At 39.8% G+C, this 24,257-nt stretch overlaps 2 protein-coding genes across 2 annotated transcripts; one reads left to right on the top strand and one right to left on the bottom strand.

The window, feature by feature from the left end:
• Positions 1–5,825: 5,825 nt before the first annotated feature.
• QDPR (quinoid dihydropteridine reductase) lies at positions 5,826–15,515 on the bottom strand. Its single transcript, XM_071556741.1, has 7 exons — positions 15,379–15,515; positions 15,171–15,263; positions 13,535–13,631; positions 12,599–12,739; positions 10,137–10,245; positions 8,657–8,740; positions 5,826–6,716 (listed from the first exon to the last, which is right to left on the bottom strand). Exons 1-7 carry the CDS (start codon positions 15,460–15,462, stop codon positions 6,608–6,610), a joined length of 717 nt encoding a protein of 238 aa, XP_071412842.1. The 5' UTR covers positions 15,463–15,515; the 3' UTR covers positions 5,826–6,607.
• Positions 15,516–16,555: 1,040 nt separating this feature from the next.
• CLRN2 (clarin 2) lies at positions 16,556–21,414 on the top strand. Its single transcript, XM_071555219.1, has 3 exons — positions 16,556–16,808; positions 20,552–20,731; positions 21,149–21,414. Exons 1-3 carry the CDS (start codon positions 16,556–16,558, stop codon positions 21,412–21,414), a joined length of 699 nt encoding a protein of 232 aa, XP_071411320.1.
• Positions 21,415–24,257: the final 2,843 nt, after the last annotated feature.

The following is a 24,257-nucleotide window of genomic DNA, read 5'->3' as shown; positions in this document are numbered from 1 at the left end:
TGCACACAGCAATAGCTCTGCCTTCATCTGTTTCCCGTTGACTATGGTTCAGGTGAAATTAATGCATTAAATGATGGAATGTAGCTCCAATTTGCTACAGCTTTTAGAAAGCCTTAATCCTGAAGGTGTTTACCCAAGTAATTTTGTTGTAGCAGATGTACCCAGTATCTTTCTCCAAATAGAAAATATTGACATAAACCATTGAAGAATTGTGAAACCAGAGGTTAAAAAAGCAGGAGGTGTATCCCCTTATGTCAAATTCAGTGGGTTTTTTATTAAGTAAAAGTGCAAGGGTTAAGGAGCAGTTAACCTGAAAAGTCAACGCCCAAGTGGGAATAGTGGACACTTCAAGAGTGACAATTCATGTTTTGTTTCAATTTTAAACAATGTTTCAAAAGGTATCAGATCCTCCGTGAAACAATTAACTCTTTCCTTGTCTGAAAATTCAACTCTAGCTCTCAGAAAGATACTTTTATCCACCTCTGTTGCTTTGAGTTCACCTGTTTGTTTAGCCCTGGTGACCATGGGCTACAGAAACCACATGTCTGGGCTCACTGCAGTGCTGCCCAGGTGCCTCCTGTACCCAGGGCCCTGCTGGTAGCCCACAACAAGAGCTGAGAACTGTCCTTGCCCCTTCAAGCAGTATTTTACACCACCTGATGACTATATGGGCACCAAGAAAAAAATGTTGAAATGAATTCATGAGCACGTGCCAGCAGAACAGTTCTTATAGCACTAATAACCTGTCCTCTCCACTCCATGTATCTTGCACACAACCTTCATGCCTTTTTCTCCAACACTCAAGATATTTGTACGCTAAGCATGGCTTCTGCTCTTCCTCTCTACCAGCACAATAATGACAAACACCCTCCAAAGCAGGAAATCGGTGTGTGCTTGCAATTGCATCACAGGAGTCTTTCAACCCACCCCCCGGCAAAGTGGCAAAAGCAGGAGCCCCGAGGGACAGAGTAGTAGGAAAACCAGTAGGGAAAGTGGAGAAAACCATTAGGAGCACATCACCTCAACCTCCTACACTGCCTGACACCTCTCTGTGCAAATTTGGGCTGAGAGACTGCCATCCACAGAGAAGCAAGAGCTGAGACTGGGGAGGGGGGAGGATATATGTTTTTACATGTCTGTGTAGCCTTATATTGCCAATAGCGTGGTTTCCCTACATCCTAACAATACAGATGGTGCAAAGGCTTGCAGGGTAACACTCTGGTTGAAGATAGGCCTGAATTTGCAAACAGGAAGGCTTTTGGGGGGTTGAAAAGAAAAAGAAAATTTGTTATGAACAAAATATAGTCATATTAAAGCTATTTATCAGGTAATGTGGATTAAGTAGGTCATTAACCCCTGCTGGATTATGTACTGCTTTGTTTGATTGGTGCAACACTGGATGTATGAGACACTTAGGACACACATAGCTATGCCCTGCTGCCCAGGATTTTGTGTGCTGATTTTGATAAATAGCTAGCAGCTGGCATTTTATAAGTCTGGTCATTCTTCACAGGGATGATGGAGAAAAATCTGGGTGCCTGAGAATATGTGAAGGATCTCAATAATCTGAAAAAAAAAAAAACTTCTTGGAGATCAAAGACACGCTTATCTTTCAGATAATATTTGTGTGTGGGCTTAAATAAAAAAGCTAACCATCACACTAATTCATGTGGATCCATAATTTAATACAGGGCGCGTTTGTATTATTTCCTCAGACCTGTTTCACTGAGAGAATACATTGATAGAAAGAGTAATTGGTTTGTTCAAAATTAAAATCAACATCACGTTTTTAAATTCCAGCTGTGATAGTCATTAAAACCTAACAACTTTTACACTGGAAAGAAAATACCACTACCTGCTACCAGATAGAGTTTGGACAAACTGCCTAGCTGAGATAGTCTTTGGTGTAGTACTTCTTTTGCAAGTCAACAAATACGACTGGTAGCAAAGTGATATGACTTTGGCTTGTGGTCAAAATTTTACATTAACTTCAATGAACAAAAGGGGTATCTTGAGCTTCTATTACTGTCCTCACTGAGATTACTGCATTTCATTCAGATGTTCTGATTTTCATTACCAGATCTCAAAGCACTTTAAAATGGACTCATATATACCTGTGATATGAGGCACAGATGCAGAGATGTCTTCAAAGTCTTCCACTAGACCACTAGCGAAAGCAGGAACAAAGCAGGGCCTCCAATCTTAAGGTTTTTCTATGCTTTTCATTTGTAAGAAAGTCCTAATATGTACTTAATAACAGTATTCAAGAAGCTCATACAAGGAAAATACTATGATTAGTTGTGTGGTTCATATCTACAGGAGGCATTGGAGAATGAATATGGAAATGAGTCATGTGGCTTGCTACTTCTTGTTCCCCCCTAAATAGCATTTTTTTAATATGATCCATTCCTTAATTTCACAGTCAAAGCAGTTAAAAATTTAATACTCAAAATCCCACATCTCCAAATTCTCTCCAAACTGAACAGATACTGGTTGTTTTGGCTGGGAAATCTGTATAATCCTTACATGCAGTACAGTGGTTAAATAATCTATTTCTCTTCCTATTGTGTCTGAGTCCTCAAAGCTCTGTTACAGAATATTGATTGACACTCCACTTGCTGATAATGGGTCAATAATAGTGCTACACCCTGTTGTGAGTTTCCCTTCACCACCCTGGCTTTTTGTTTGTTTGTTTTTTTTTATTATGTGTCTGTGTTGTGGCTGTTGTTTGTTGAGGTTCGTTGTCGGGTTTTGGATTGTTTTGTTTGAAGCTGATTGAATTGTTTCTGGAAGTGGTCTATGGAATCGGCTGCCTGTGCTTGATGTAGGAAAGGCCAGAAAGCTTGGATCGTGAGCAAGAAAGGGGAATGAGCCTCTCAGCAGAAGCTGTGGCACAACTAAAATCCTCCCTGATGGAAAGAACAGTTAGATATTCCTTAGCAGCAGAGAAATCTCCCCAAAGCATTGGAACTCTCTGCCCTCTACTGGCATTTCTGAAGATTGGCCTGGCTGAGCCGTGGGAGTCTGTGATCATACCCCTGAGAGTCCTCACAGACCGTGTTGAGACTGGCCGTATTTATAGAGCAAATCCTTCAGAACATGGTGTTTTAGGAAGTGTAAGAATGACAGTGTCTGACAAGGGACCTAAATCTCAAGTGACATTTGCTATTGACTTCTGCAATGCTTTCAGATGTCTGCCTACTTCTCACCTTGTTCAACATTGCGAGGGTTAGTATGAAGCATCTCCACATGCTATTACAGTTCCCATCTGTTTTCTTCCAATGAGCCAATACAAGGAAGAAGAAAGATAATAAATGTTATATTTTGTTGTGGTGGTGGTGGTTTTCATTCCACTCTAAAAAAAAAAATCATGCTTGTTTAACATAATTAATTCAACAAAAGATTTCAAAATGCAATTTTGGGTTAATGTAGAGCTGTAACTGGTGAATGACTCAGTTACCATCATATCTGGAACCCTTTCAATCTGTTTTCCTTGGATACAATATATGATTCTGAACCCTTATTTTGGGGCAATTGTTATTACATAATTGGTAGAAAACTAATTTTCCCATGAAAATATAACTTTGAAAACCAAATTAAACCTGTTGGTAAAATAAGTGAATTTCATTTCCCAGTGACCTCCAAAAACATTTCAGACTCAGCCCTGCAATGAACCAAAGGTTCTGCAAAGCAACAGGATCCTACATGGGTCAAACTCCACAGGACAGCAGCCACATTCTAGACTGCAGCTCAGGTTCTCACCCACTTAACACCTGGAATGTCAAAACCAGCTTCTTGCCTTTGGATTTGTAATGATACTACTGATATTCTACTGTGCAAGTTTCTTTTACACTCATTTGTGCTTTATAAAATCTTTCTAAATCTGTAGAAAAAAATCCACACAGAATAGAAAGAAAATATCTATGGCCTGGTGTTCTGCTAAAGCCATGTTTTGTCTCTGCACATTTGTATCTGATGCCACGTGCAAGAGCTGACCCAGTCTGGGGAGACTGTAACTGCGTATGGATGCACCATGTAATTGCATCATCTTTTAAAAGGCCCATTGGCTCAGGTCTGGAAATATCTCTTTTTAAACAATATTACACCTGTAAAACCCAGAACACTGAGCACAAACAGGTTGGAGTGATTTTCCCACAGACTTCACCAACTTCCTTCTCTAGTAAAACAGTAGTATGCATCTTTGAAAGAAGGTTGTACAGGAAAGTGCCTTTATAAACTGGCTCTGTGCATGTGAAATTTTTAGTTTGACACTTGTACATTCCTAAAGAAAAAAAATGCGATAAACGCAGCTGTTTTATATATATATGTATATAAGAAATTAATAAATATTGCATTCTTTAAATTAAAGGAAGATAAGCTTCTAACTTTTTAAGTATTGCATTGTTGTTAATTGTGCCATATAAATAGTCAGATATGAACAATTCAGGGGTTTTCATCAACACTACAGTGGAAATTCATCAGGTACTGTACTTGTGTAAGAAGCAGTAAGTTATCCCTGCCTCACCTGGGGCTTGGACTGTATGATCTTCAGAGGTCCCTTCCAGCTCAAACCACATTGCAATTCTGTGAAAATCTTCATGACAGGCCTACAGTCTCCAGTTGTGCCTCTGTGTGGATGTGTTCATTATGGATTACCTCCCTGCAACTCCCACAGACTGCATTATCTGCTCCTCATTGCAGCACCACCAGATCTCTGGGCCTGCTGAAGGCGCCACGCAACCCAGATGTTTGCAGTGTCAGGGTGGCTTCTTCTCCTAGACAGTTTAGTGAAATCAGTTTTATAGAGATACAGGACCAAACTGATCACATCAAGCCTCTTTTCCATCAAGCTCCCCAGGTTAAATCTCTCACCTTTAGCAGTAAGCTTGGCATACAATTGTCTCATTGTCATACACTCACCTTCATTTTCACTCTCAAGCTTCAGTGAGGTAATTTTTGTACATTTCTGCTCATACCTGCTACTGATGAAAGTTAATCCAGTCAAGTCTTCCATTCACAATTATCTTTTAATACTATTCACTGTTTCAGCTAGCTTGGCAAAGGGAAGCCTTCAATTCACGTCAGCTTGTAGTATGTAGATATCCACTTTTCCAGGATAATTGAGTAATAATTTACTGTTTCACTCCTTACCAGTGCCTTGCAATTTCTGCCTGTACTCTCAGCCTATAAAAATTGCTAGTTCATCAGCATCACTGAGAGTCTTCCATTTAAAATCAAAAGCAAGTTTACAAATTGACAGTCCTGGACTGGTTTGACAGGACATAAAAATTCCCCCCTCCACCTTTGCATCCTGCAAAACAAAACAAGTACAGAGACAGTCATACCAAAACAGGCAATCATGCCATCTTAAAATTGACACAGGCATGTGAGCTTTTCCAGTGGGAAGAGGTGTAAAGTTTCCTGACTCATGGCAGTAAATACTTCTCCAACACAACCCTGAAGTTAATGAAAACAAAAAGGTGCAGACAGAGAACATACACACAACTTTGCACATTCAATTGTTTTCAAGATGTTTCAAAAAATCCAACAGTATTGGTCCCATGTAAGTCCAGGCTCAGAACAGGCAATGCTTCCACTCTACATCTTGAACTGTATTTCCATGTAACATTTACCCCAGCTGAAGGTCTCCCTCTACGCATGACTAGTAGATCTTTGGCACCATTATCATAGAAATGTATTTTAAGCACCATGATCAGAATGAAGTAAGTAAAAAAATTAAGTCCTTTGCCATAACTGGATGTTCAATTAAACTGATTAAAATGTTATCCAGACATGGGGATTACAGTGATGGAGACAGCCCAGTATATAAAACAATACACATTTATTTAGCACAAAAAACTCCATATCCAAATAGAAGTGTACATGTGCTTTTTCTACTACTTTACGGCACTTTGCTTTTTGAAAAAGTGAAGAACTATCATGATTAACAAAGACATACTAATCATTTGACAGAATGACACTTTTATCCTAAAACTGTAGGCCTGAGAGCAGCTTATGAACTGTAAGGCAAACTAGGAACTCCTTCTCAAGTGAGTGATCTCTAAGCAGTTCCATCAACTCAAGTGGAACGTCCACAAGAAAAATATTACACGACTAGGACATGATACATGACTCCAATGTTTCCTATAGTTACAGTCAACATAATATGCAGTGAGAATCCAATGTTTCCTATAGTTACAGCCAGTGGTGGCATTATATTCTCAGACAGAAAAATAGTACTGGAAGATTAGCAGTAAGTTGCCAGAAACACAGAGAAAAAAATTCAACCATGTGTGCGATTACGTGACATAATTAAGCACAATTCCCATTTCACAGAAAACAGGTAAGTTGACAACTAATGCTCAGAATTAGGACACCTACAGACTTTAAAGCCTGCAACTTTCATTTAGAGACAAGTACTTGATATTATTTGGTAAACAAATGCTGATAGCTCACAACTGACAGTACAGAAATATTACTTGAAATCTGGTTCCATTAATGGCATAATTACAACCACTGGATACAGAAGACCATCCAAAATATACTGGCAGGCAGATTTTCCACAGCTGCTTCTTCGCTGAAGTTTCATCACCCTAAGTGACAGACATCAAAGATGTGCTGCTGAAACTAGTTCAGTCTTCCCACCTGTAGTTATCACCTGGATTAGACTTCCCGAGCTTGGTCGATTCTTTCCTGTTATCCACTCATAAAAGGTTCTGTTTTAAAATAAATGGATAGAACAGGTTGAAGAGGAGTTAAAAAAAATAACTACTACTATCAAGCATATTGACAGAAAGTATAAAACAAAATAAGAGCCTATTACTTTTCCTTCTTTTCCTACTGCTTTCTAGTGACTTCTATGTGTGCTGTAAACCAGTGATGTGATCACTGGATTCAAACCTCCAAGCTGAACAGAGGTCCAGAGAAATCCCTAGGGCTTTACAGCACACACACAGGATTTTCAGAACATCTCAGAGGAAAAGGCCATGAGCTTAAAATGTCAGAGTGGCAAGGTTTTTTCCAAGTTAAAAAAAAATTAAAAGTGGAAGAGGGGATATTTTAATTGCCTTTATAACATATATATCAGGAACAGTTTTATGGCTAGCATAGCGTTGCTAAAACCACTACTCTGCCAACAGGCCATCTTAACACTTCGATATTTAACTGTGAAAGTGATCCAGCAGAAACACAAAAAGCCTTAAGACATCCAAAATAGTGCCAAGTAAGGTGGATTCATTCTAGGCAGCACAAATGCAAAGCAAACTCCTTCCTCAAAATAGCATACAGAAAGTGCAGTGTATTTTACAGGTTCATCAACCCTTGCAACAATGCAACTGCCTTGTTGAAACATGGCAGTATCTCACAACAGTTTTCAAGGCACAAAATTCAAGTGCCATGCTGGAAAGGATTTTCTGCATCCTTCCTAGGATGCAGATGTTGCCAACAGTTAATAACACTGGATGTTTTCTGAGGCACAGACAGTAAGAGTTTCAGTTTTCAAAAAGCTGGGGTTAAAGTTTAGTAAATTAGACACAAGACAAACCAGTAAACCTAATTCTCCTGCAAGGATAAAATATTTAGAAGTTAAACTTAAAAATTAATTTGCAAAACCACAACATCTGGCTAACATTCTCTGGAATACAATAAATTAAGGATCTTCTGAACATTTTTTGGTCAACTAAATACAATTGATGGGGCCCTTTTAAAGGGCCACAGAAGACAGCTGCAGCCTATGCAAATAAAGGGCTGCAGCTAAAACCATTTCCAGCTCTGGCATCCACCTTAAAGATTCACATGAAGAAGGAAATCAAATATCAGAAGTAAACTACTCTCTGAACAAATAGTAATAGGTAAATCCAATTTCAGTATCAGTTCTAAAAGACTTTAAAAATGTGTAAGAGTAAATCCCTTTATAACAAATAAATATATGTCCAACTTTGTTTTTCCTCAAAGAGGCAAGACACTTGTACACCTTACTTTCTTCCTTTTGGCACTTCACCCTCAGCAGAATCTCTGCTACTTCCCCATCACATGGCAGAAGGCAATATTCATGCTGCAACTTCTCTAACCATGAGGCATGAGAACAGTAAGGCAGATAATTTCAGCCTGCCATTACATCAACTACAGTTTAAGTTTCCATATTTTGCAATATGATTCAAGACAAGCCCTTGTGACTGACAAAAAGAAAAAAATCTTTACTGAATTTTTCTAAACAGCAGGAATTTTGCCAGTTGAGAGAACTGAACTAAGACACCATAACTGGGCAGTGAAGAGTGTTTAAAAGAAAAAGAATCCCACCCAAGTTTACATGCCTATTTGCAGTTTATCTTGAAGCCAGGTGTCTCCTGTACCTGCTGTCTGCAATTTAATTTGTCTACAGGCTTTATGAGATTCTCTGGCTTCCAATTCCTTAAGGCTATCTCCTTTGCTGAAATAACTTATGTAGAGAAGCTGAAATTGATGGAGTTGGGCTGATTTTCTCCAGTTAGGAAGCCTGTGCAATAAAATCCAATGTGATTTAGAGACATACAATGAGGAGATGATGGAGGAAAAAACTCCACTCAAATCCAAGGCAGGTATTTAAAAAGAACATACACTAAGATGCAGCTGCAAGAGGTATAGTGAGGAATTGCTCAGTTATCACATAGATACTCACTCAGCAATAAATTCTAAGGGTGTCCAGGAGCTGAAATCTGCATCAGGCATCGATTTCCTGTTTGCTGGTGTATCTAAGGTAACTCTGTGAATAAAAAAGATAAGCAAGCCTTTTATTTATACATGTTTCTGATGAGCACTCCCTGCTTCAATTCATTGCTGTAATATATGCTTGACTTTTACACCACGTGGTATGGATTTCCCTTGCATCCTCCCCATGCGTTAACACGTAGTCAACGGTTTCATTGTATATCCAAGGCTCCAACTTATAATCTCTCACTTTTCTGGCTCACTGAGGAACTGCCTGTTAGGGCAATCACTTAGCCCACAGCTCCCTTCCCAGCTCTCTCATGCAGACAGGGAATGGCACCAATATGCTTGTTCACATGTACTGCACAGCATATGTGCACTACATCCATGCTTTCAAACAGCCTCATGCCAGCTGCAAATGCAGTGATGAAGTGCACAAACACAGGAAGTTTTGATTTTATTGATACATGTTCACACAATGATCTTAAGGGTGAACTTTTCACTTTTCACAACCCCCTCACTGAGACACTGTTGACAATCCAAGGTATATTTATCCTTGAAAAATCGCTCAAGGAGAGAATTTTGCATGAGAACTACACAAGAGGAGCATGTGCAAGAATCCAGTGATCCTGGCATCTGCCTGCCTGTAGAAGGGGCTATCAGTTATCCAAACACTTTCACTGCTGTTCCTCTCTGACCTGAAGAAGTATGCATTAAGAGTTTGCTTTTCACACACACATGCACACAAGCAGAGAGAATTCAAGTAGTGTTCCAAATTCCTGTACAGGACTCTTCTGTTTTAAGTTTTGGGTCCTGACTAAATATAGACCCGGCAAGAAAAAGAGTTTTAATTTTTGCAGCAGAATTGATAAAATTAGACATATGAAGACCTATGCCATCCACTTCTTAATAGCTTTCCTCATCAAAAAGAAAACTGTGACGTGCAAATACAAGCTAAACTTTTTCTTTTCACAGATCCTCAAAGTAACCTAATTTTACCAATCAAGCATAGATCTGGAGCACCATATGAAGAAGCATCTTTAACCAAGTGAAAATGTGTCAAATAGTCCTTTGCTTTACTGTTATCACAGAACTAAGTCTAAAATTGTGCTGAATAGCTCACCTCATCTTTACAGTTTATACTGAAAAAGAGAAATCCCATGTTGATGCATGGTTAAAGTCAAACTAGTTAAAAATTAATGAGATTTCAATCCTAACATCCACTATGGTTTAGCAAAGCCAAGGAAAAGAAGGTAATCATGTTTAGGGTGTCTTGCATATCATTTTGTTCATACGTTCAAGATATCTCCTTTCCCTGTATAACTGTAAGGAGATCTGAGAAGCTGTTTGTGTACTGTGAACAGGACACTACCAGCATATCCATGTGGCTCTAGGTTACAGCAGTAATTAAATAAAACAACACAGGCAGAGACAACTAAGCAACCACTTACGGTAAAATGGCAACAGCAGCAGAACCAGATGGCAAGCCACTACTGGCACCAGCTAAACTCTGACAAAGCTGGTGCACTGCTCCTTTGGCCATGCCATAGGCAATCATCCCTAACAATTAAAAACAGGCAAATTAGAGCACAATCAAAACAGCTCTCAATATCATCAGTAACATGATAGAAACTCAAGACTGTTTGATGAATATTAAGACCACTTACCACAGGCAGAACAGAGTTAGACTTTCAAAACATATTACAACATACATATTAAAAGCAAAAAAAAAAAAGGAAAAAAAAGGAAAAGCTTTTATTAGACATCCAGGAATTGTCATGAAACTCAGTTTACTCAGCACTATAGAAATAAGCAGCTTACGGAGTTAAGCACATTAACTTATGTATCCAAACACACCCGGAAGAATGTGACCAACAGGGCTAAGCTTACAAATATAAAAGTAAGTGCAAAGATGCTCACTTTATTAAGCTACCATCCATCAATTTTTACCATATGACTAAGGTATTTGCAGGTTTGGACCCAAACATATACAGTTCACTTCTCTCCAGAACTGTAATCCATTTGGTCAGACCCCAGGCCTGACAGACCTTCAAAGAAAGCCACAAAAAAAAACCCCAAACCAGCCCATGTGGTAGAATAATTGCTAAATAACCTGCAGGGAAAGCAAACTTCTTCCTAAACACTGTTGCCTTCTAGGCAGATGTATCCAGCAATGCAAGATCAACAGCAATGAGCATAAGGCACAAGGGTCAGGTACTAGATCTAGACAATGAGGGTGCTTAGGTCTCAGATATCTCTCAGTATGTATCTGTCAACAGTACAGACACATAAAAAAACACGAATGTATTTTGTCTACTACAACTGGAAGTCTTTCTGTCTTTCTTTCTAGCCATTTATACTGCTATACAACCCCTTTCCAATGTTGCTGTAGAAGTATTTTGCGTTGCAGAATTATTTCTGTTATATTCAGCTAGACATACTGTATAGCATCCATTTCTATTTAGAGGAATCATGGATAGCACTAACTTACTTTATTGTTATGATAAAAATAAATATTCACATCTGTATCATATTCTTGTCTTGTCTAAACCAAGTATTCTAAGTCTTCCTAAACCTTTTTATCCTTAATACATTTCTCAGCCACCACTATCACACTGCTTCTGTAACTATTTGTGTAATTTTTCAGTGTTTTTCAGTTTTCATTATGTGAGGCAACATTTTCTCATAAGAAAAGAATGATCACACTAACAGCAAACAAGAAAAAGATTATTTCTTCCAGAATGGCTGGTAATAACAAGCCTAGAAAGGCATATTTACAAAAGTTGAGTAACAACTCTTTCCCAATTCTTCCTGATGTTAATAAGTTGCATGTGTTTGCCCAAAGCACTGCTGTAATTTTTTGAAAAATCCAGACTAACTGAAACCAGTTAGTTCAAAACAGGAAAGCAAATCACTTTGATTCCTGTGTTATGGTCCCTACCTCCCAAAACCACTCAAACAAAACCATGAAAGTTTTCCAGAATTAACATTTGTTTCATCTGTAAATGGTCAGTCAGCAGTACACTGTGAATTTTTCATTGGCTTATTCTCACAAAACAAGCCTTTATTCTTTGGACCATAACAAATGCAGCTGTAAACAGAGAAGATAAATCATTAACTAGAAAATATAGCATATTTTTCTTGAACAGATTTGTACTCAAAATTGTAAATGTTTTAAAATCTTAGTATCTGTGTCTCAAAAATATTGTTGAAGTGACACTAATAAAAGGTTGGGAAATAGGAATATCTGTCTCAAAACTGCCTCTTGCTGCCTGTGGGCTTGTCTGTCACTGCTTTTTTTTTTCTTCTGATTTTAAATTGCTCCCAGATTTCTTTCTCAGTGCAGACCAACAGGGTTGAGGAGTGAGATTAAAAATTCAATAAAGTTCATATTAAATAGATAGTGGAGGGAAAAGCCAACAATCAACAAACTTATCTATGTCTGAAGCAAAGGTAGACTGGAATCAGAACATGACCAGGACAAACACAGTTATCAGAATCAGCTGAGTCATCACCAACAGAAAAATTTGTCAATTAAGGACTCTGTCTTTCAGAACACAAACAGGAAGTTTAATTTTATCTAAGCACTATACTTACAGCTTGCTGTGTGCTTCTAGTCTTCATTATTTTCCATACTTCTTTTTCTCTATCATATATTAGCCAAGTACCTTTCACCAACAAATGTCAAATATTACTTAAGCAGTGATTCTATGTTTGCACTGCAGCTTCAAGAGATTCAATACTGCTGCCTATAAAATTACACTTACTTTATGTTTTCCAGGAACAATTTTCCATTTGTATTAGAAGTTAAGCAATTGCAGAGTGAAACCATTGTTTTTCAAACAAGAATGCTCAGATGAACAGACGTGTCTAACTGCTGGAGTTCCTGCAGCTATTGTGCATTGCATTTTACCTGGGGTTCCAGACAAAGCAGCTTGAGCTCCTGTCAGAGTCAGGAGGCCACCTTCCTTCAGATGTTTTGTTGCTAGATGACTGGAAATAGTGGATGTCCAAACACTCTGCTTCCACATCAGATCACAGTTTTTGTATAAAGCTGATTAGAAGGACAATTAGTGAAATTAGCTAAAGGGTAGAAGATATCTTGCTCCAATTTGCTTACTGTCACAGAGTCCAAAAGTACTATGAGGACACTCTTTCTATCATTCTCTACTTTCATATTGTAAAATATTAAAACTATTTATTTTGTAATTTCTTTCACTTTGATCCTGTAACTGGAAGGGAGAAAAAAAGGACACATTTCACCAGATTTACTCCAGGCAGAAAACCACATTATTTGTCTTCTTGTATCTCTACAGTAAAGTATAAAATCTAATTCTGAATATTATATGTTTAAAAGCCTTTTTTAATCAGAAGAGTTTAGTCCATAACATGATTTTCAGTCGTCAGGCAGTGCCTTTCAATACTGTATTGCACAGCAACTGCCCAGAGAACTGCAGGAGGCAATGGAGGTTTTATTCATAAAGGAATTAATTGGGAAACACTGATGTTTCTACCCAGCACTGTCTTTCACAACTCTCCTGACACAGGCAACCTTGGCAAAAGTCAGCTTAACAATGCTGAACTCTTCCATAAAGCACATAAAAAAAATTTGATAAAAATTGGTGTGCCAGCAAACATTACTGAGTAAACTAGATGCTGTGCAAATTTAACAGGCAGCAAAAATTCAGAGAACCACTGTGACTGAGCTACTTAGCACTTTTATGCTTTTGTCCTCTTCTGGACTCAGGGAAAAAAAGATAATCTCAAATACCTTTATTACCATGATTTTTAAGTATTCCTCTCAGATGTCATTCATGTTTTCACCAGTATGGATCTACTAAAAGCTTACACTTGGCCTTGGCGCTGCCTCCAGCCCATCCTCCTGCTACACACAAGATCGCATCCACCTTTTCTTCACCAAGAAGTTTTCCAACCTCTGCTGTCACCTTCAATACACAGAACAAAAACATACTGAAAACACTGAACTGATAAGGTAAAGGAGTAAATATCACAAATGCCTTAAAGTTACTTTTTTCCATCTATGTAATTAAGTAATGCAACACACAGCAATTAAAACAGCTATAAAAAATTAATATTCATGAGCCACAAGCTCATAACAAAATAATTATGTTGAAAGATAACTATAGATGAAAGTCAGACCATACAGTACATGATGCCACCAGAAATAACTGACCTGACCAGGTCAGGAACATCTGAGCCTTACCTACATCATTAACAAAAATTATTACTGACTTACTTTTGACAGGTCCTCTTCTGGGTATGGTGTAGTTTAACATGGGAAATGAAACTCCAGGTCTGACCAGGACTATTGGTGTCACTTTGATGACATGAACAACTAAAGATTAGCCTTCTTATTGTTTCTATCTAGACCACAACCATCAGTTTGTATCTGGCCCCTAAATTTGAGTTGGTATACCTTTAGATATCCTATATCTTTTTCTCTTTCAAATATAAGAAAGACCTCACAGCTGGTAATGAATTTGTTGACTATGAAATTCCTCTGCCAAAGTGAAAAGCAAACAATTCATCCCCCAACAACAACAACAACAAAAAAATCCACTGGTTTTCACAGAAGCATGTAAAAAATTGTGTTGCAAACATTGTACCTTAATCTTTAAAAGCCTTAAGAATTGTGTAATTATAAAGAAAACATATTGTCTAGAGATTCAGTTTATCAGTAAGAGAAATACGTTCAAAAGTTAAAATTTAAAAAATAAATCCTATATATTGAGAATAAAGTGAAACAATTTTTAGTCTAGCTTAGATTCTCCCATATTTACCTTTGTGGAAACTAGTGCATTCCCCAGGAATCCCTTGGGGCTTAGGTTTGCATGCTTTGAGCATACCATCTATCTATACACAAGGATTTATAAGTTAGGATATCTGAAAGAAGTGTTGCATTTTAAGATGTCCTTATCCATCTTCATTACAGTCACCTGGTTCAGTCTCAGACTTCTAAAGTCTCCAAGACCAAAACAAAGCAAAACTGCCTTATGTGCAGAACCTTCAATATCTATGCATATCTATGCACACATGCACTTAAAAATAATAACAAAAAATGAAAATAAAAGGACTACAAGCAGAAGGGCCTTGGGGCTTGAGGTACGGGCACAGAACCGCCAACGGCCGGGCTCCTGCTTCCTGCATGAAGCCGGACCCCTTCCCGCCGCCGCGGGCGAAGGGATGCACACGCCTGGGGGAAGGCTGAGTGCACTGTGCATTGCTCGGGAGAAGGGATGCACAGACCCGGGGACAGGCTGAGTGCATCGCTCGGGAGAAAGGATGCACACAGCCGGGGGGCGCTGAGTGCATCGCACGGCGCTCGGGAGAAGAGATGCACTCGCCCAGGGGGAGGCTGAGTGCACCGCTCGGAAGAAGGGATGCACACAACTGGGGAGGACGCCGAGTGCATCGCTCCACCTCCGCGCCCGGCACTGCCCGCCCCGCGCCCACTGCTGACCCACCTGCTCGGCCTGCTCGGGGAAGGAGTCGGTGGCCCTCACCACCACGTTTGCGCTGGCATCCGCGTTCTCCGCCAGGTCGATGCAGGCCACCCACTGCGGAGGCGAGAGGGACGCGTTAGTCCCGCGCCCCGCAGCGCCCGGCCCGGCGGGGCAGGGCCGCTCTCCCCGGCGGGGCTCCCCGCCGCGACACCCCCGGCCCGCCGCTTACCCAGTTCTTAGACTTGAAGTACCGCACGCACTGGGAGCCCAGCGCCCCTCTGCCCCCGTACACCAGCACCCTACCCGCCGCCATGCCCGCTCCCACACTGGCTACGGGGGCGCTCACCCGACCTGCCCCGCCTGCCGATGCGGCCGCCCCGAGGGGCGGGCAGGGGTGGGAGCGCCCGCCGGGGGCGGGTCTGGCTCTGGGTCTGGGTCTGACTCTGCCCGCCCGGTCGGCGGGGGCGGCTCCAGCTCTGCCTCTGCGTGCCCGGCCGTGCGGGGGCGGCTCTTGGTGTGGTTTTCCCCGCCTGGCCGTGCAGGGGCAGGGACAACTGCAGAGCGGGCAGAAAAAGTCCCGACGCGTCGTTCAAGCTACAGCGGTGAACCGTGTTACCCGCCCCCAGGCCTACTGCCGGGGTTGATTAATTAATTAGTGCTTATGAAGGTCCCGGCAGGGCTCGAGTAGCGGTAACCGTAGAAGCGCTGGCAATTACGGCAGGTTTCCTTTAGCGCTCCTGGGGCGCACCTGTAGCTTGAGTCCCGCCGCTCCAGCCCCCGAGCGCCTGTGCCACGGCGCGGATGTGCGGGGTGTGCGCCTCGCTGCCATTCAGAGGGCTCCAGACACATCACTCCTGTGCCTCGGCTAACTCTGCCCGCAGTGACATTTTAGAGGCTGGGTACGAGCAAGCGCTGCGGGAAGGCAGCTCGGCACGGCTGAGGTGCCAGCAGAATCCTCTGGCCAAATTATGTGGTTTTAATGCCTTGCCCCTTGCACACAGCTATTTACCCACTCTTTCTAATATCTAAAAAACTGGATTCTTATCGTTTTCGTCACATGAGGTTACAATAAAGAACTTGATGTCATTTGAACAGGACAATTAAGCCTCTGATGAAACATTAGCCCAGGCCGCAGAGATAGGATTACTTGCCGGAGAAAGAAGCATCACTGCACCACAGTGTAATGAAGCTGTTACTTGCAACCCTTTCAAGATGTTGCCGCAGTAAAATGTATTTTTGGCCTTGATTTTTAACCATACAGATTAATTACTAGAACTTCAAAATCCAAAGAAAAATGTTTTGAAATGTCTGCTATTGAGTTGTGGATCTCAGAGCTTGAGAAAAAATGGGAAATATGCCTGACTGCTGCAGAGAGGCCTTGGAGATGATCCCTTGAAAGCAGTAGGATGCCTGGCTGCTTTAAAAAGACATTATTTGCCTTGGCTTCTCTAATAAGTTTTGTGTCTTTTATCTTGATTGTTGTTGCAATGGGGACCCCAAAGTGGATGACTGGAAAGATCCTTTGCAAAACAGGAGCTGATTTGGTCAATGCCACGGATCCAGAGCTTGTCAAGTTCATTGGAGAAATTTACTACGGACTCTTTCGGGGCGGCAAAATACGCCAGTGTGGGTTGGGCGGGAGGCGTTCCAAATTCACAAGTAAGTACAATTTTAGTTGAATCCTTAGTCTAATGCCTAGTCCAAATATAGCACTCTATTCTTTTTGTTTACAGAACTTGTAGAATGCAAATTGTTATTACCAAATAAATTTGTGGCTCACTTGCAACCTTTTTGGTTTGGTGTCTGAGTGTAAATATACAATCCCTATCATTTCAGGCATGCTTTTTGCTTCCAGTTATGTTCTATAATCCTGGAATCAAGATGGGGAAAAAAATCTCTAGGGTTAGGTGAAGAGTTCCCTTTTAGCCACGTGAAGGAAGTGAAAGGCCTTTGGAGATGACCCTGTAAAAAACTGACTCTTTCCATGCCAGGTGTTTCTCTGCCATCTCTCTCCCGTTGTCCTTGCTTTCTCTGCTGAACCCCTCTGAGGCTTTTTCCCTTTAAGAGCAGAGATTTATTTGGCTGGCCACATTTCTGTATTTCCCTAGCTGTCCTAATGCAAATGTCTGCCATAGCAGACACTGCTAACTTATATTAGCATGTTGAAGAAATTTTTACCTTCTTTTCTTTTAACTTTGGTGAGAAAAAATTGCTGAACTCTTAAAAAATGTAGAAACTCTTATAAATGTATTCCTTTTTACACAAAAAAATTTTCTTGAGGTCTTGAAAGCATCCAGATGTTGAGCTGTACTCTGTATGATTTCCAAATTTCGCTCATCCTGTGCTGTAGTGATGATGATAATTTGCATTGAAGATTTTTAGTTAGTGTGTAGATCAACCACAACTTAAACCAATATTAGTTGAAGCTGCCACAATCTCACCCTCTCCCTAGCCCACAACAACAATGTCCTGCCCCATCCTTTGAAATGCCTCTGGTAGTTGTAGTGAGGCAATTCAGAGATTAAGCTGGCCAAAAAATTAACCTACAAAAAATTGTTTTTCCTTAGGATCACGGTTGACTATGCAACTGCACAAGCACCTCTGTAAAAACTTGCAGGCAGGACTGTGGGACTTCAGAGGGAATGGAGAAAAGAATCAGAGCGACCTCAACTTAGATCAGCATGACCAGTTGTTCAGCTGAATGAATTTGGACTAGTTGCTTTTACAATAACCAAGTTCTCGCTCAAGCTCTGACTATGGCTACAAACTTCATGACATGGACATAGCAGTCATGCTCATCCAGTCCCAGTTTTCTCACCCTATCCTGTGAGACAATGAGAAAATGTAGCCAATCCCCTTTAAAGCTCTGTACAACCTTCTGGACTTTCTGATTTTTTACTGGGTACCTGAGAGGAAGGCCTAAGGTTCCACCATCACTCTGGACTACACTGATACATATTTGGAGAACATGATCCTATACTCCTTAGACAAATAAAGATGTCCTTGAATCTAGTACAAATTCTCCCTCTTAGATCTCTAAAATTGGATCATTAAGTCCAGTGGACACTTAATGTGCAATATGCATTTAGGTCAACAAGTGGCCCAGAGATTTTCCCTTTTAAATATTTTAATAACTCTATAGGGTTTGATATTTTCACAGTACTGGTTTTTAACAACAGTACACAAAGTTATTAAATACTTTTGCACAGTGGTGAGCAGGACCTCTGGGGATTCTGGGTTTGACTTGACTTCTTTTTTTGCTTTGAGTGTTCCACTTATTTTCCAAGCATTCTGAATGTACTGGGGAGCAAGAACTGAGACTTTTCTTGGGAAATATGTTGTTATAAATGGACTTCACAGGCAGCATACAGAAAAACAAGGCTAACACCTCATACGCTTCAGTACTGCAGTAGCTCTGACATTTTGGAATTCCAAATTGCAGCAAGTACATCACTTTCACTGTATTAACATTCACTAGCGTAGGATTATGGCTGACATGCTCTCTTTTGGGACAGCAACAGCATGACTCAATTGTCATAATAGGTATCCAGTGCTATATTGTACTCCCCAAGGTGTATCTGGCTTCCAGCTGCCACTTCTGTAGATATCCCGTACATAAGGCAGCATGTCTGTTGGACCCACATGGTTGCTATGATAGTCCTAAGGCACCTAAGTTGGCATAAAATGCTTATGTTTTGACAACTGAATGAAGCCCTGAGAAGGAGCTGGGGAAACCAGGCATTTCGCCTGTGCATAGCAAACACTGCTGGAATGTGTCACGAGCCTCCACGGCAATATCCCTCATGAGGATTCTTATTTCTATGTACTAAGCCAGTCTCACTGGTCAGGTCTTTGGGATTTGGCTGAGAGCCTCAGAACAGAGACCATATAATCCTTACAACTACCCCAAAATCTCTGCCGGTTTGTAGGAAGGCTTATTTCCATGTGCCTTGTTGTTGCACTGCCAGTTATTTTCCTTTCAGATAGGAAGCTAATTTCTGGCTTCCCATTTCTCATATAGACTTCTGCTTCTCATTTACTTCCCTCCTTTCTTTTGTTGGAGTATCTTCCGTAGCTCCTGTGTATACCAGGTCCAATGGCAAACCCAGAAGGAGCTACTGAAGAGGTAGAACTGTAGCATTTTTGTATGGAATTTCTGCGGTCTGAATTTTCCTACATAATTACTAGAATTCTGTCATGTCATGATAACCAAATTGTATGCCTGATTGTCACTGTTATGTCTATCATTTATTGCTTCCTACTTTTTATGTGGCTTGTTTAGACACTTTTTTCCCAGTTATGCAGCACAGGAAGCAATCTATTTATTGGTTTACAATATAATCTATGGTTCTTTTAGTAACTTTTTAGTAATTAGGCATAGGTTCTTCAAAACACACATGAGTGTGTAGTCCTGTGCCTCCTGAAGGTCTCTTCTTGATCATCTTGTATTTTAGGGTTCTTCTTAATCAGCCTCTCTCTTTCCTGTCAGTCAGCATGCCACCTACAATTCCCTACTCATGTTTCTTCTGATTCTGTTACTAAAGGCCTGCAGGATAAACTGAATACTCAGGTACACTTTTTTCTGCTGCTGGCCAGTTCGGCCCTCCAAGGAAGTAATTGTGTCTGTGAAGACGAAACCAAGTCTCTTAAGAGACAGGCCCATGACAGTGCTGAGGAAGAGCTGTGCCTATAGCAGAACATGTGAGCACTCCACCAAAAGTCCACCCAACTGCAATACTTTACAAGCTTTCTACAGATCATAGCTAAAACTCTGCCAGATGCCCAGGAAAGCATAAAGGAGCCATAAACACTAGATGAGAAACCAAGAAGGGAATCTTAAAGTGCAAACCTGTGGGATTAGGAAGTATGAAATCAAGGCAGGTCTCATTTGAGCCAGCAGTAAAGAGAGGAAGATACAGAGAGGAGAACATGAGAAACTAAATACAGAAAGAAGTGATGCTATTTTAGGCAGCAAGGGGCTGCACAAGGAGACTGAAACTATCGGACTTCAAAAGGAGATTAAAAGAATGGGACAGGAATAGGAAGCTCCAAACCCGGAGTTTGGTATGTAGAAGAGAGGAGAAAAAGAGACAGGAAAGTATGCACCAGGTAATAGAGCAGTGGAGATAAAGACACTAACACAGCTAGATAAACAAACAGGATTTAAACCTAAATCCTTATTCACAGAGCCTGTGTAAAGGATTATTCCTGTGGTGGATTATCCCTGTTTTGTCTGATGCACTGAAAAATAAAACATCATGAACTAAGATGTGTGTAACTAGCTGAGTTGAACACCTCTGTAAAACATAGTCTTGTTTAAATATAATTTGGGTTTGAAGCAAATTCTGTTTACCGTCATCAAGAAAACTACATACTGAATCCATGATGTTTTTTCTTGACAGTTTTCCCACACATGGTGAAAAAGCTGAATACAGGCCTGCATGTGATGATCATAATGTGCCTCTGTGTGGCCATTTTCTTTTCTCTGGTCAGTTTTGGATTCTGCATTCTTAACGCAATAAAAGTTCCTTACCGGGCTATTAAAGGTCCAGCAGGAGTATGCCTTTGGAACTTCCTTGCAGGTAAAGTCATTTACCAGTATTTTTCACTACTCACATACAGAATGGAAAAAGTTCCTTCTCTTGCCTTACTAAATATCTCTTTGACTCAAATACTTGTGAATAAAATGAAGTTAACAGTAAATTCTCATCTATCAAAGCGGAAGTGCCAGGTGGCATATTGGCTTTTTGTGTCTAGTCAACGTTTGACAGGTGCTAGGAATGCCAGACTTTAGGCATTATGTCACTGATAAAAGGTCTTTATCAAACACTGGTATTGTATTTGCCCATACAATAAGGTGTTTAAGCTATGTCTGTGTCTATCCCTCCTCTGCATATTGCTCACTGCTGTAATTCAGTAAGTCTTTTGAAGAATAATCAAAATGTCACTCTTGTTTTGATTTGATAACAATGGTGAATACGTATTTCATTTTGTTGCAGGTGGGTTTGTAGTACTTGCAGTCACCAGCTTTATGGCTGCTGTGAAACTTCATCACCTCACTGAAAGAATTGCCAATTTTCAGGAAAATGTCTTTCAATTCGTTATCTTAGAAGAACGCTTTGAAGACTGTTTTTGGATTTGTGTGGCAAGTGCCACAGCACATGCAGTGAATTTGCTGCTAATAGCCGTTAGTGGAATCAATTTTCCTAAAATTAAGACTAAAACAGAAGAAGTGAATGTTACAGCAGAAGATATCATGTACTGATAAATCTACACAAAACTACTTTCGTTAAGTGAACTGTTGTGATAGAAACAGCTTCTTGGCTCTTCAACCTTTGATTTGGATGAATGATTCAGGTACAAACCTAGTAAAGATGTCAGCCTACAATACCAGCAATTAATGTGTCGGTGAAAAAGAAAAACGCAAATGCTATAAATATTATCATTGTAAAAACTGCCTCCTATCTGCAGTAAACAAATTCTGTTTCTCAGTTTTTAGAAAATTTGCACTTTGAGATGTTGTAGAAAACTAAGTTGAAATGATTTCATCAAAACCAAGTGTCTTCTTTGTTCAGAAGAAAATACGTCTATCACAAATCTCTGACAGGTTATTTCAAAACAGAAAGAATGGACATTTGCCAATTACTTTCACAGAATTAGCTTGAAAATATTCAGACAGACATATAAAATGTGTTTGGTGAAGCAATGTTGGATGAAAATGAAAACTTCATCGACTTTGTGCCTAAAGTTAAAGGGCCGTACATGCAAACAATGTATGAAATGTTTTTAAAACAGACATTAGCAACCCTAACCCTAAACCTAACCCTAAACCTAACCCTACCCTAACCCTAACCCTAACCCCACAAAGCAAAGAAGTGAGAAATGTAAAGTTTATGGGATGCTATTAGTCAATGAAAAAAAAATTAGCTGATAGGTAAAGGTATCATTGAAGCTTCTGGAAGTAAAATTAACAGATTATAAGTAATAGTGCTTTTAGATAACATACAAAATAGTAATCTGACAGATTAATTCTCTTCTGAACCTTGTAAATTCTTAAGTTTATCTGAAATCAAGTAAAATTGATGCATAATGAAACTATGAAAATGAATAAAAATGCTTAAATGGTTGGAAAAGTTACTTTCTTAGGAAGTACCATAATTTTGACAGGGATTCAACCAGTTCATGGTCAAGAGGAATGAATATTTTTGAAGAAAGAATATGTCATTAAGCATGGTTATGGTGGCCTGTACCATCTTTGGGTTTGGCTCTACAAGGTTAGCAGGATTATGAGTGAAGCAGAAATTGTGAGGGTGCCTCTGCAATAGGCCTTAATAGCCTGTCTTCTTCAAGACAGCGTTAAACATGGGTGTTTTTAGGAACTGTAATTTTTTTAAGTCCCATAAAAATTTAAGAGATAAATGGAAAGTTATTATAAATCTGTCTAGAGCACTCTTACAATTTTGCATAAAGGAGACTTAATAAAGCAGAAAAAGTGATTCCTAATTTATACCAACCACTTCACCGTTCTAATTGTACTGGTTCTTTCACTCAGTCTGTACCTTGGGCTACAACTCCAGGAAGATGGTGCAATACCCAGAACATGGATAGGCAGCAAACAAACCCAGTCTGTGAAGGTGCCTTAGATGGTAACAGCAGAGTATTGCCCAAAAAACTGCCTACAGTGGCCTCTGTTGTACCACCACCTTCCCCTCCCAGAAAATTCCAAGTGGCTTTGAAACAGAAGAACTTAAAAGTGCAGCATAATTACACAAGTAGAAAATGTAATACTTGTAATTTGTAATTATGCTGTTAATATTTATAATTCAGTAGTAGTTATTGTATAGAAAGAATTATATTATGACATGTAACTTAGCCTTTACTAAATATAATTCTCTTTAGGAAGTGAAAAGGAAGCAGATTTTTAAATCCTTGAGCGATTGCTTTGGAAATGCTTTTCAGTGGTATTAATATTGCATGTATTGCAACACATTTTTCATACTGATAATGAACTTCCTAATGCCCCACAAATTCCACTGCAACCCCAACCTAGTTAGTGAATAAGAGCCATGGAATTACTTAGGTAAGGACAAGATTAAAGATCTGCTGGAATGGATTCCTAGGCAGGTCACAGTAGCCCTGAGAGAATCCGTGGAGTACACTGTGTACATGAAGTTAAAGAGGGATAGCTGGGCCGATCAGCTTTGTGGTTTCTTGGTTTGAATGAATCTAACAATGAGGTATACTCCAAAAAGAATATTTCTCATTGCAGATGTATGAAGGAAATATCGTTATGGAATAGCTGCACAAGTTGAATGACTGAGAACAGTTATCACCCAGTGACTGTGCTGTGACTTGTGAGAAAATAGTACTGACAGTTCACTTCAGAGTGAACAGAAATATTGCCATAAAATTAAAGGCAACTTCATATACCCCTAAAATACCCACTTAATTTTTAAGCACAGAATAATATATAGAATCATCGTGTATATAGGGAAACTGTGGAGCCATCCTTCAAAGGGCTAAGAAATTGTTCATTGTATCCAAGAACCTTGCCAAAATAAATGAAGCTAAAAACTAATTACCCCTTTGATTTTCTAAATGGTTTAATGTTAAAAAATTAATTTTACAAGATAAATCAAACTGGATGCAATTTCCCTCAATCATTGTTTCTGAGTGCCGCAGTCCTTAACAAAATGTGTTATTTCTCTCTGTACCACTTCATGGAAAAAGCCATTTGGTGAGAAGTGCAATGGACTCCTGGAGAACAGACCCAGCTCCTTCTTCATCATGTTCTGCTGGTCTAACAATGTAACTCCACTTACAGATGTATAGAAAAGCAACACTGTTATACACAGCATAGTAAGGTGTCTGATTCTCATGCATAAAAATTAATACTTATAATCTGTGCTTCACACTTCAGAGGCAGAGTAAGAAACAAACAAACAAAAAAAGTGGATCATGTGATGTTAAAGTCCAATGCATGTTCATTGCTCTTTAGACTGCCAATATAATTATGGTCAGCAAACTCCAGACAGTTCTTTTCCATACAGTGATTTTCCTAGAGAAGCATACGTCTACTTCTGAGATTACACTGATGACCCAGTATTC

This window comes from Pithys albifrons, chromosome 5 (genome assembly GCF_047495875.1).
Source record: "Pithys albifrons albifrons isolate INPA30051 chromosome 5, PitAlb_v1, whole genome shotgun sequence".
Classification (NCBI taxonomy): Eukaryota; Metazoa; Chordata; class Aves; order Passeriformes; family Thamnophilidae; genus Pithys; species Pithys albifrons.
The sequence above is the reverse complement of the archived record's forward strand: the minus strand, read 5'-3'. Positions and strand labels throughout refer to the sequence as shown.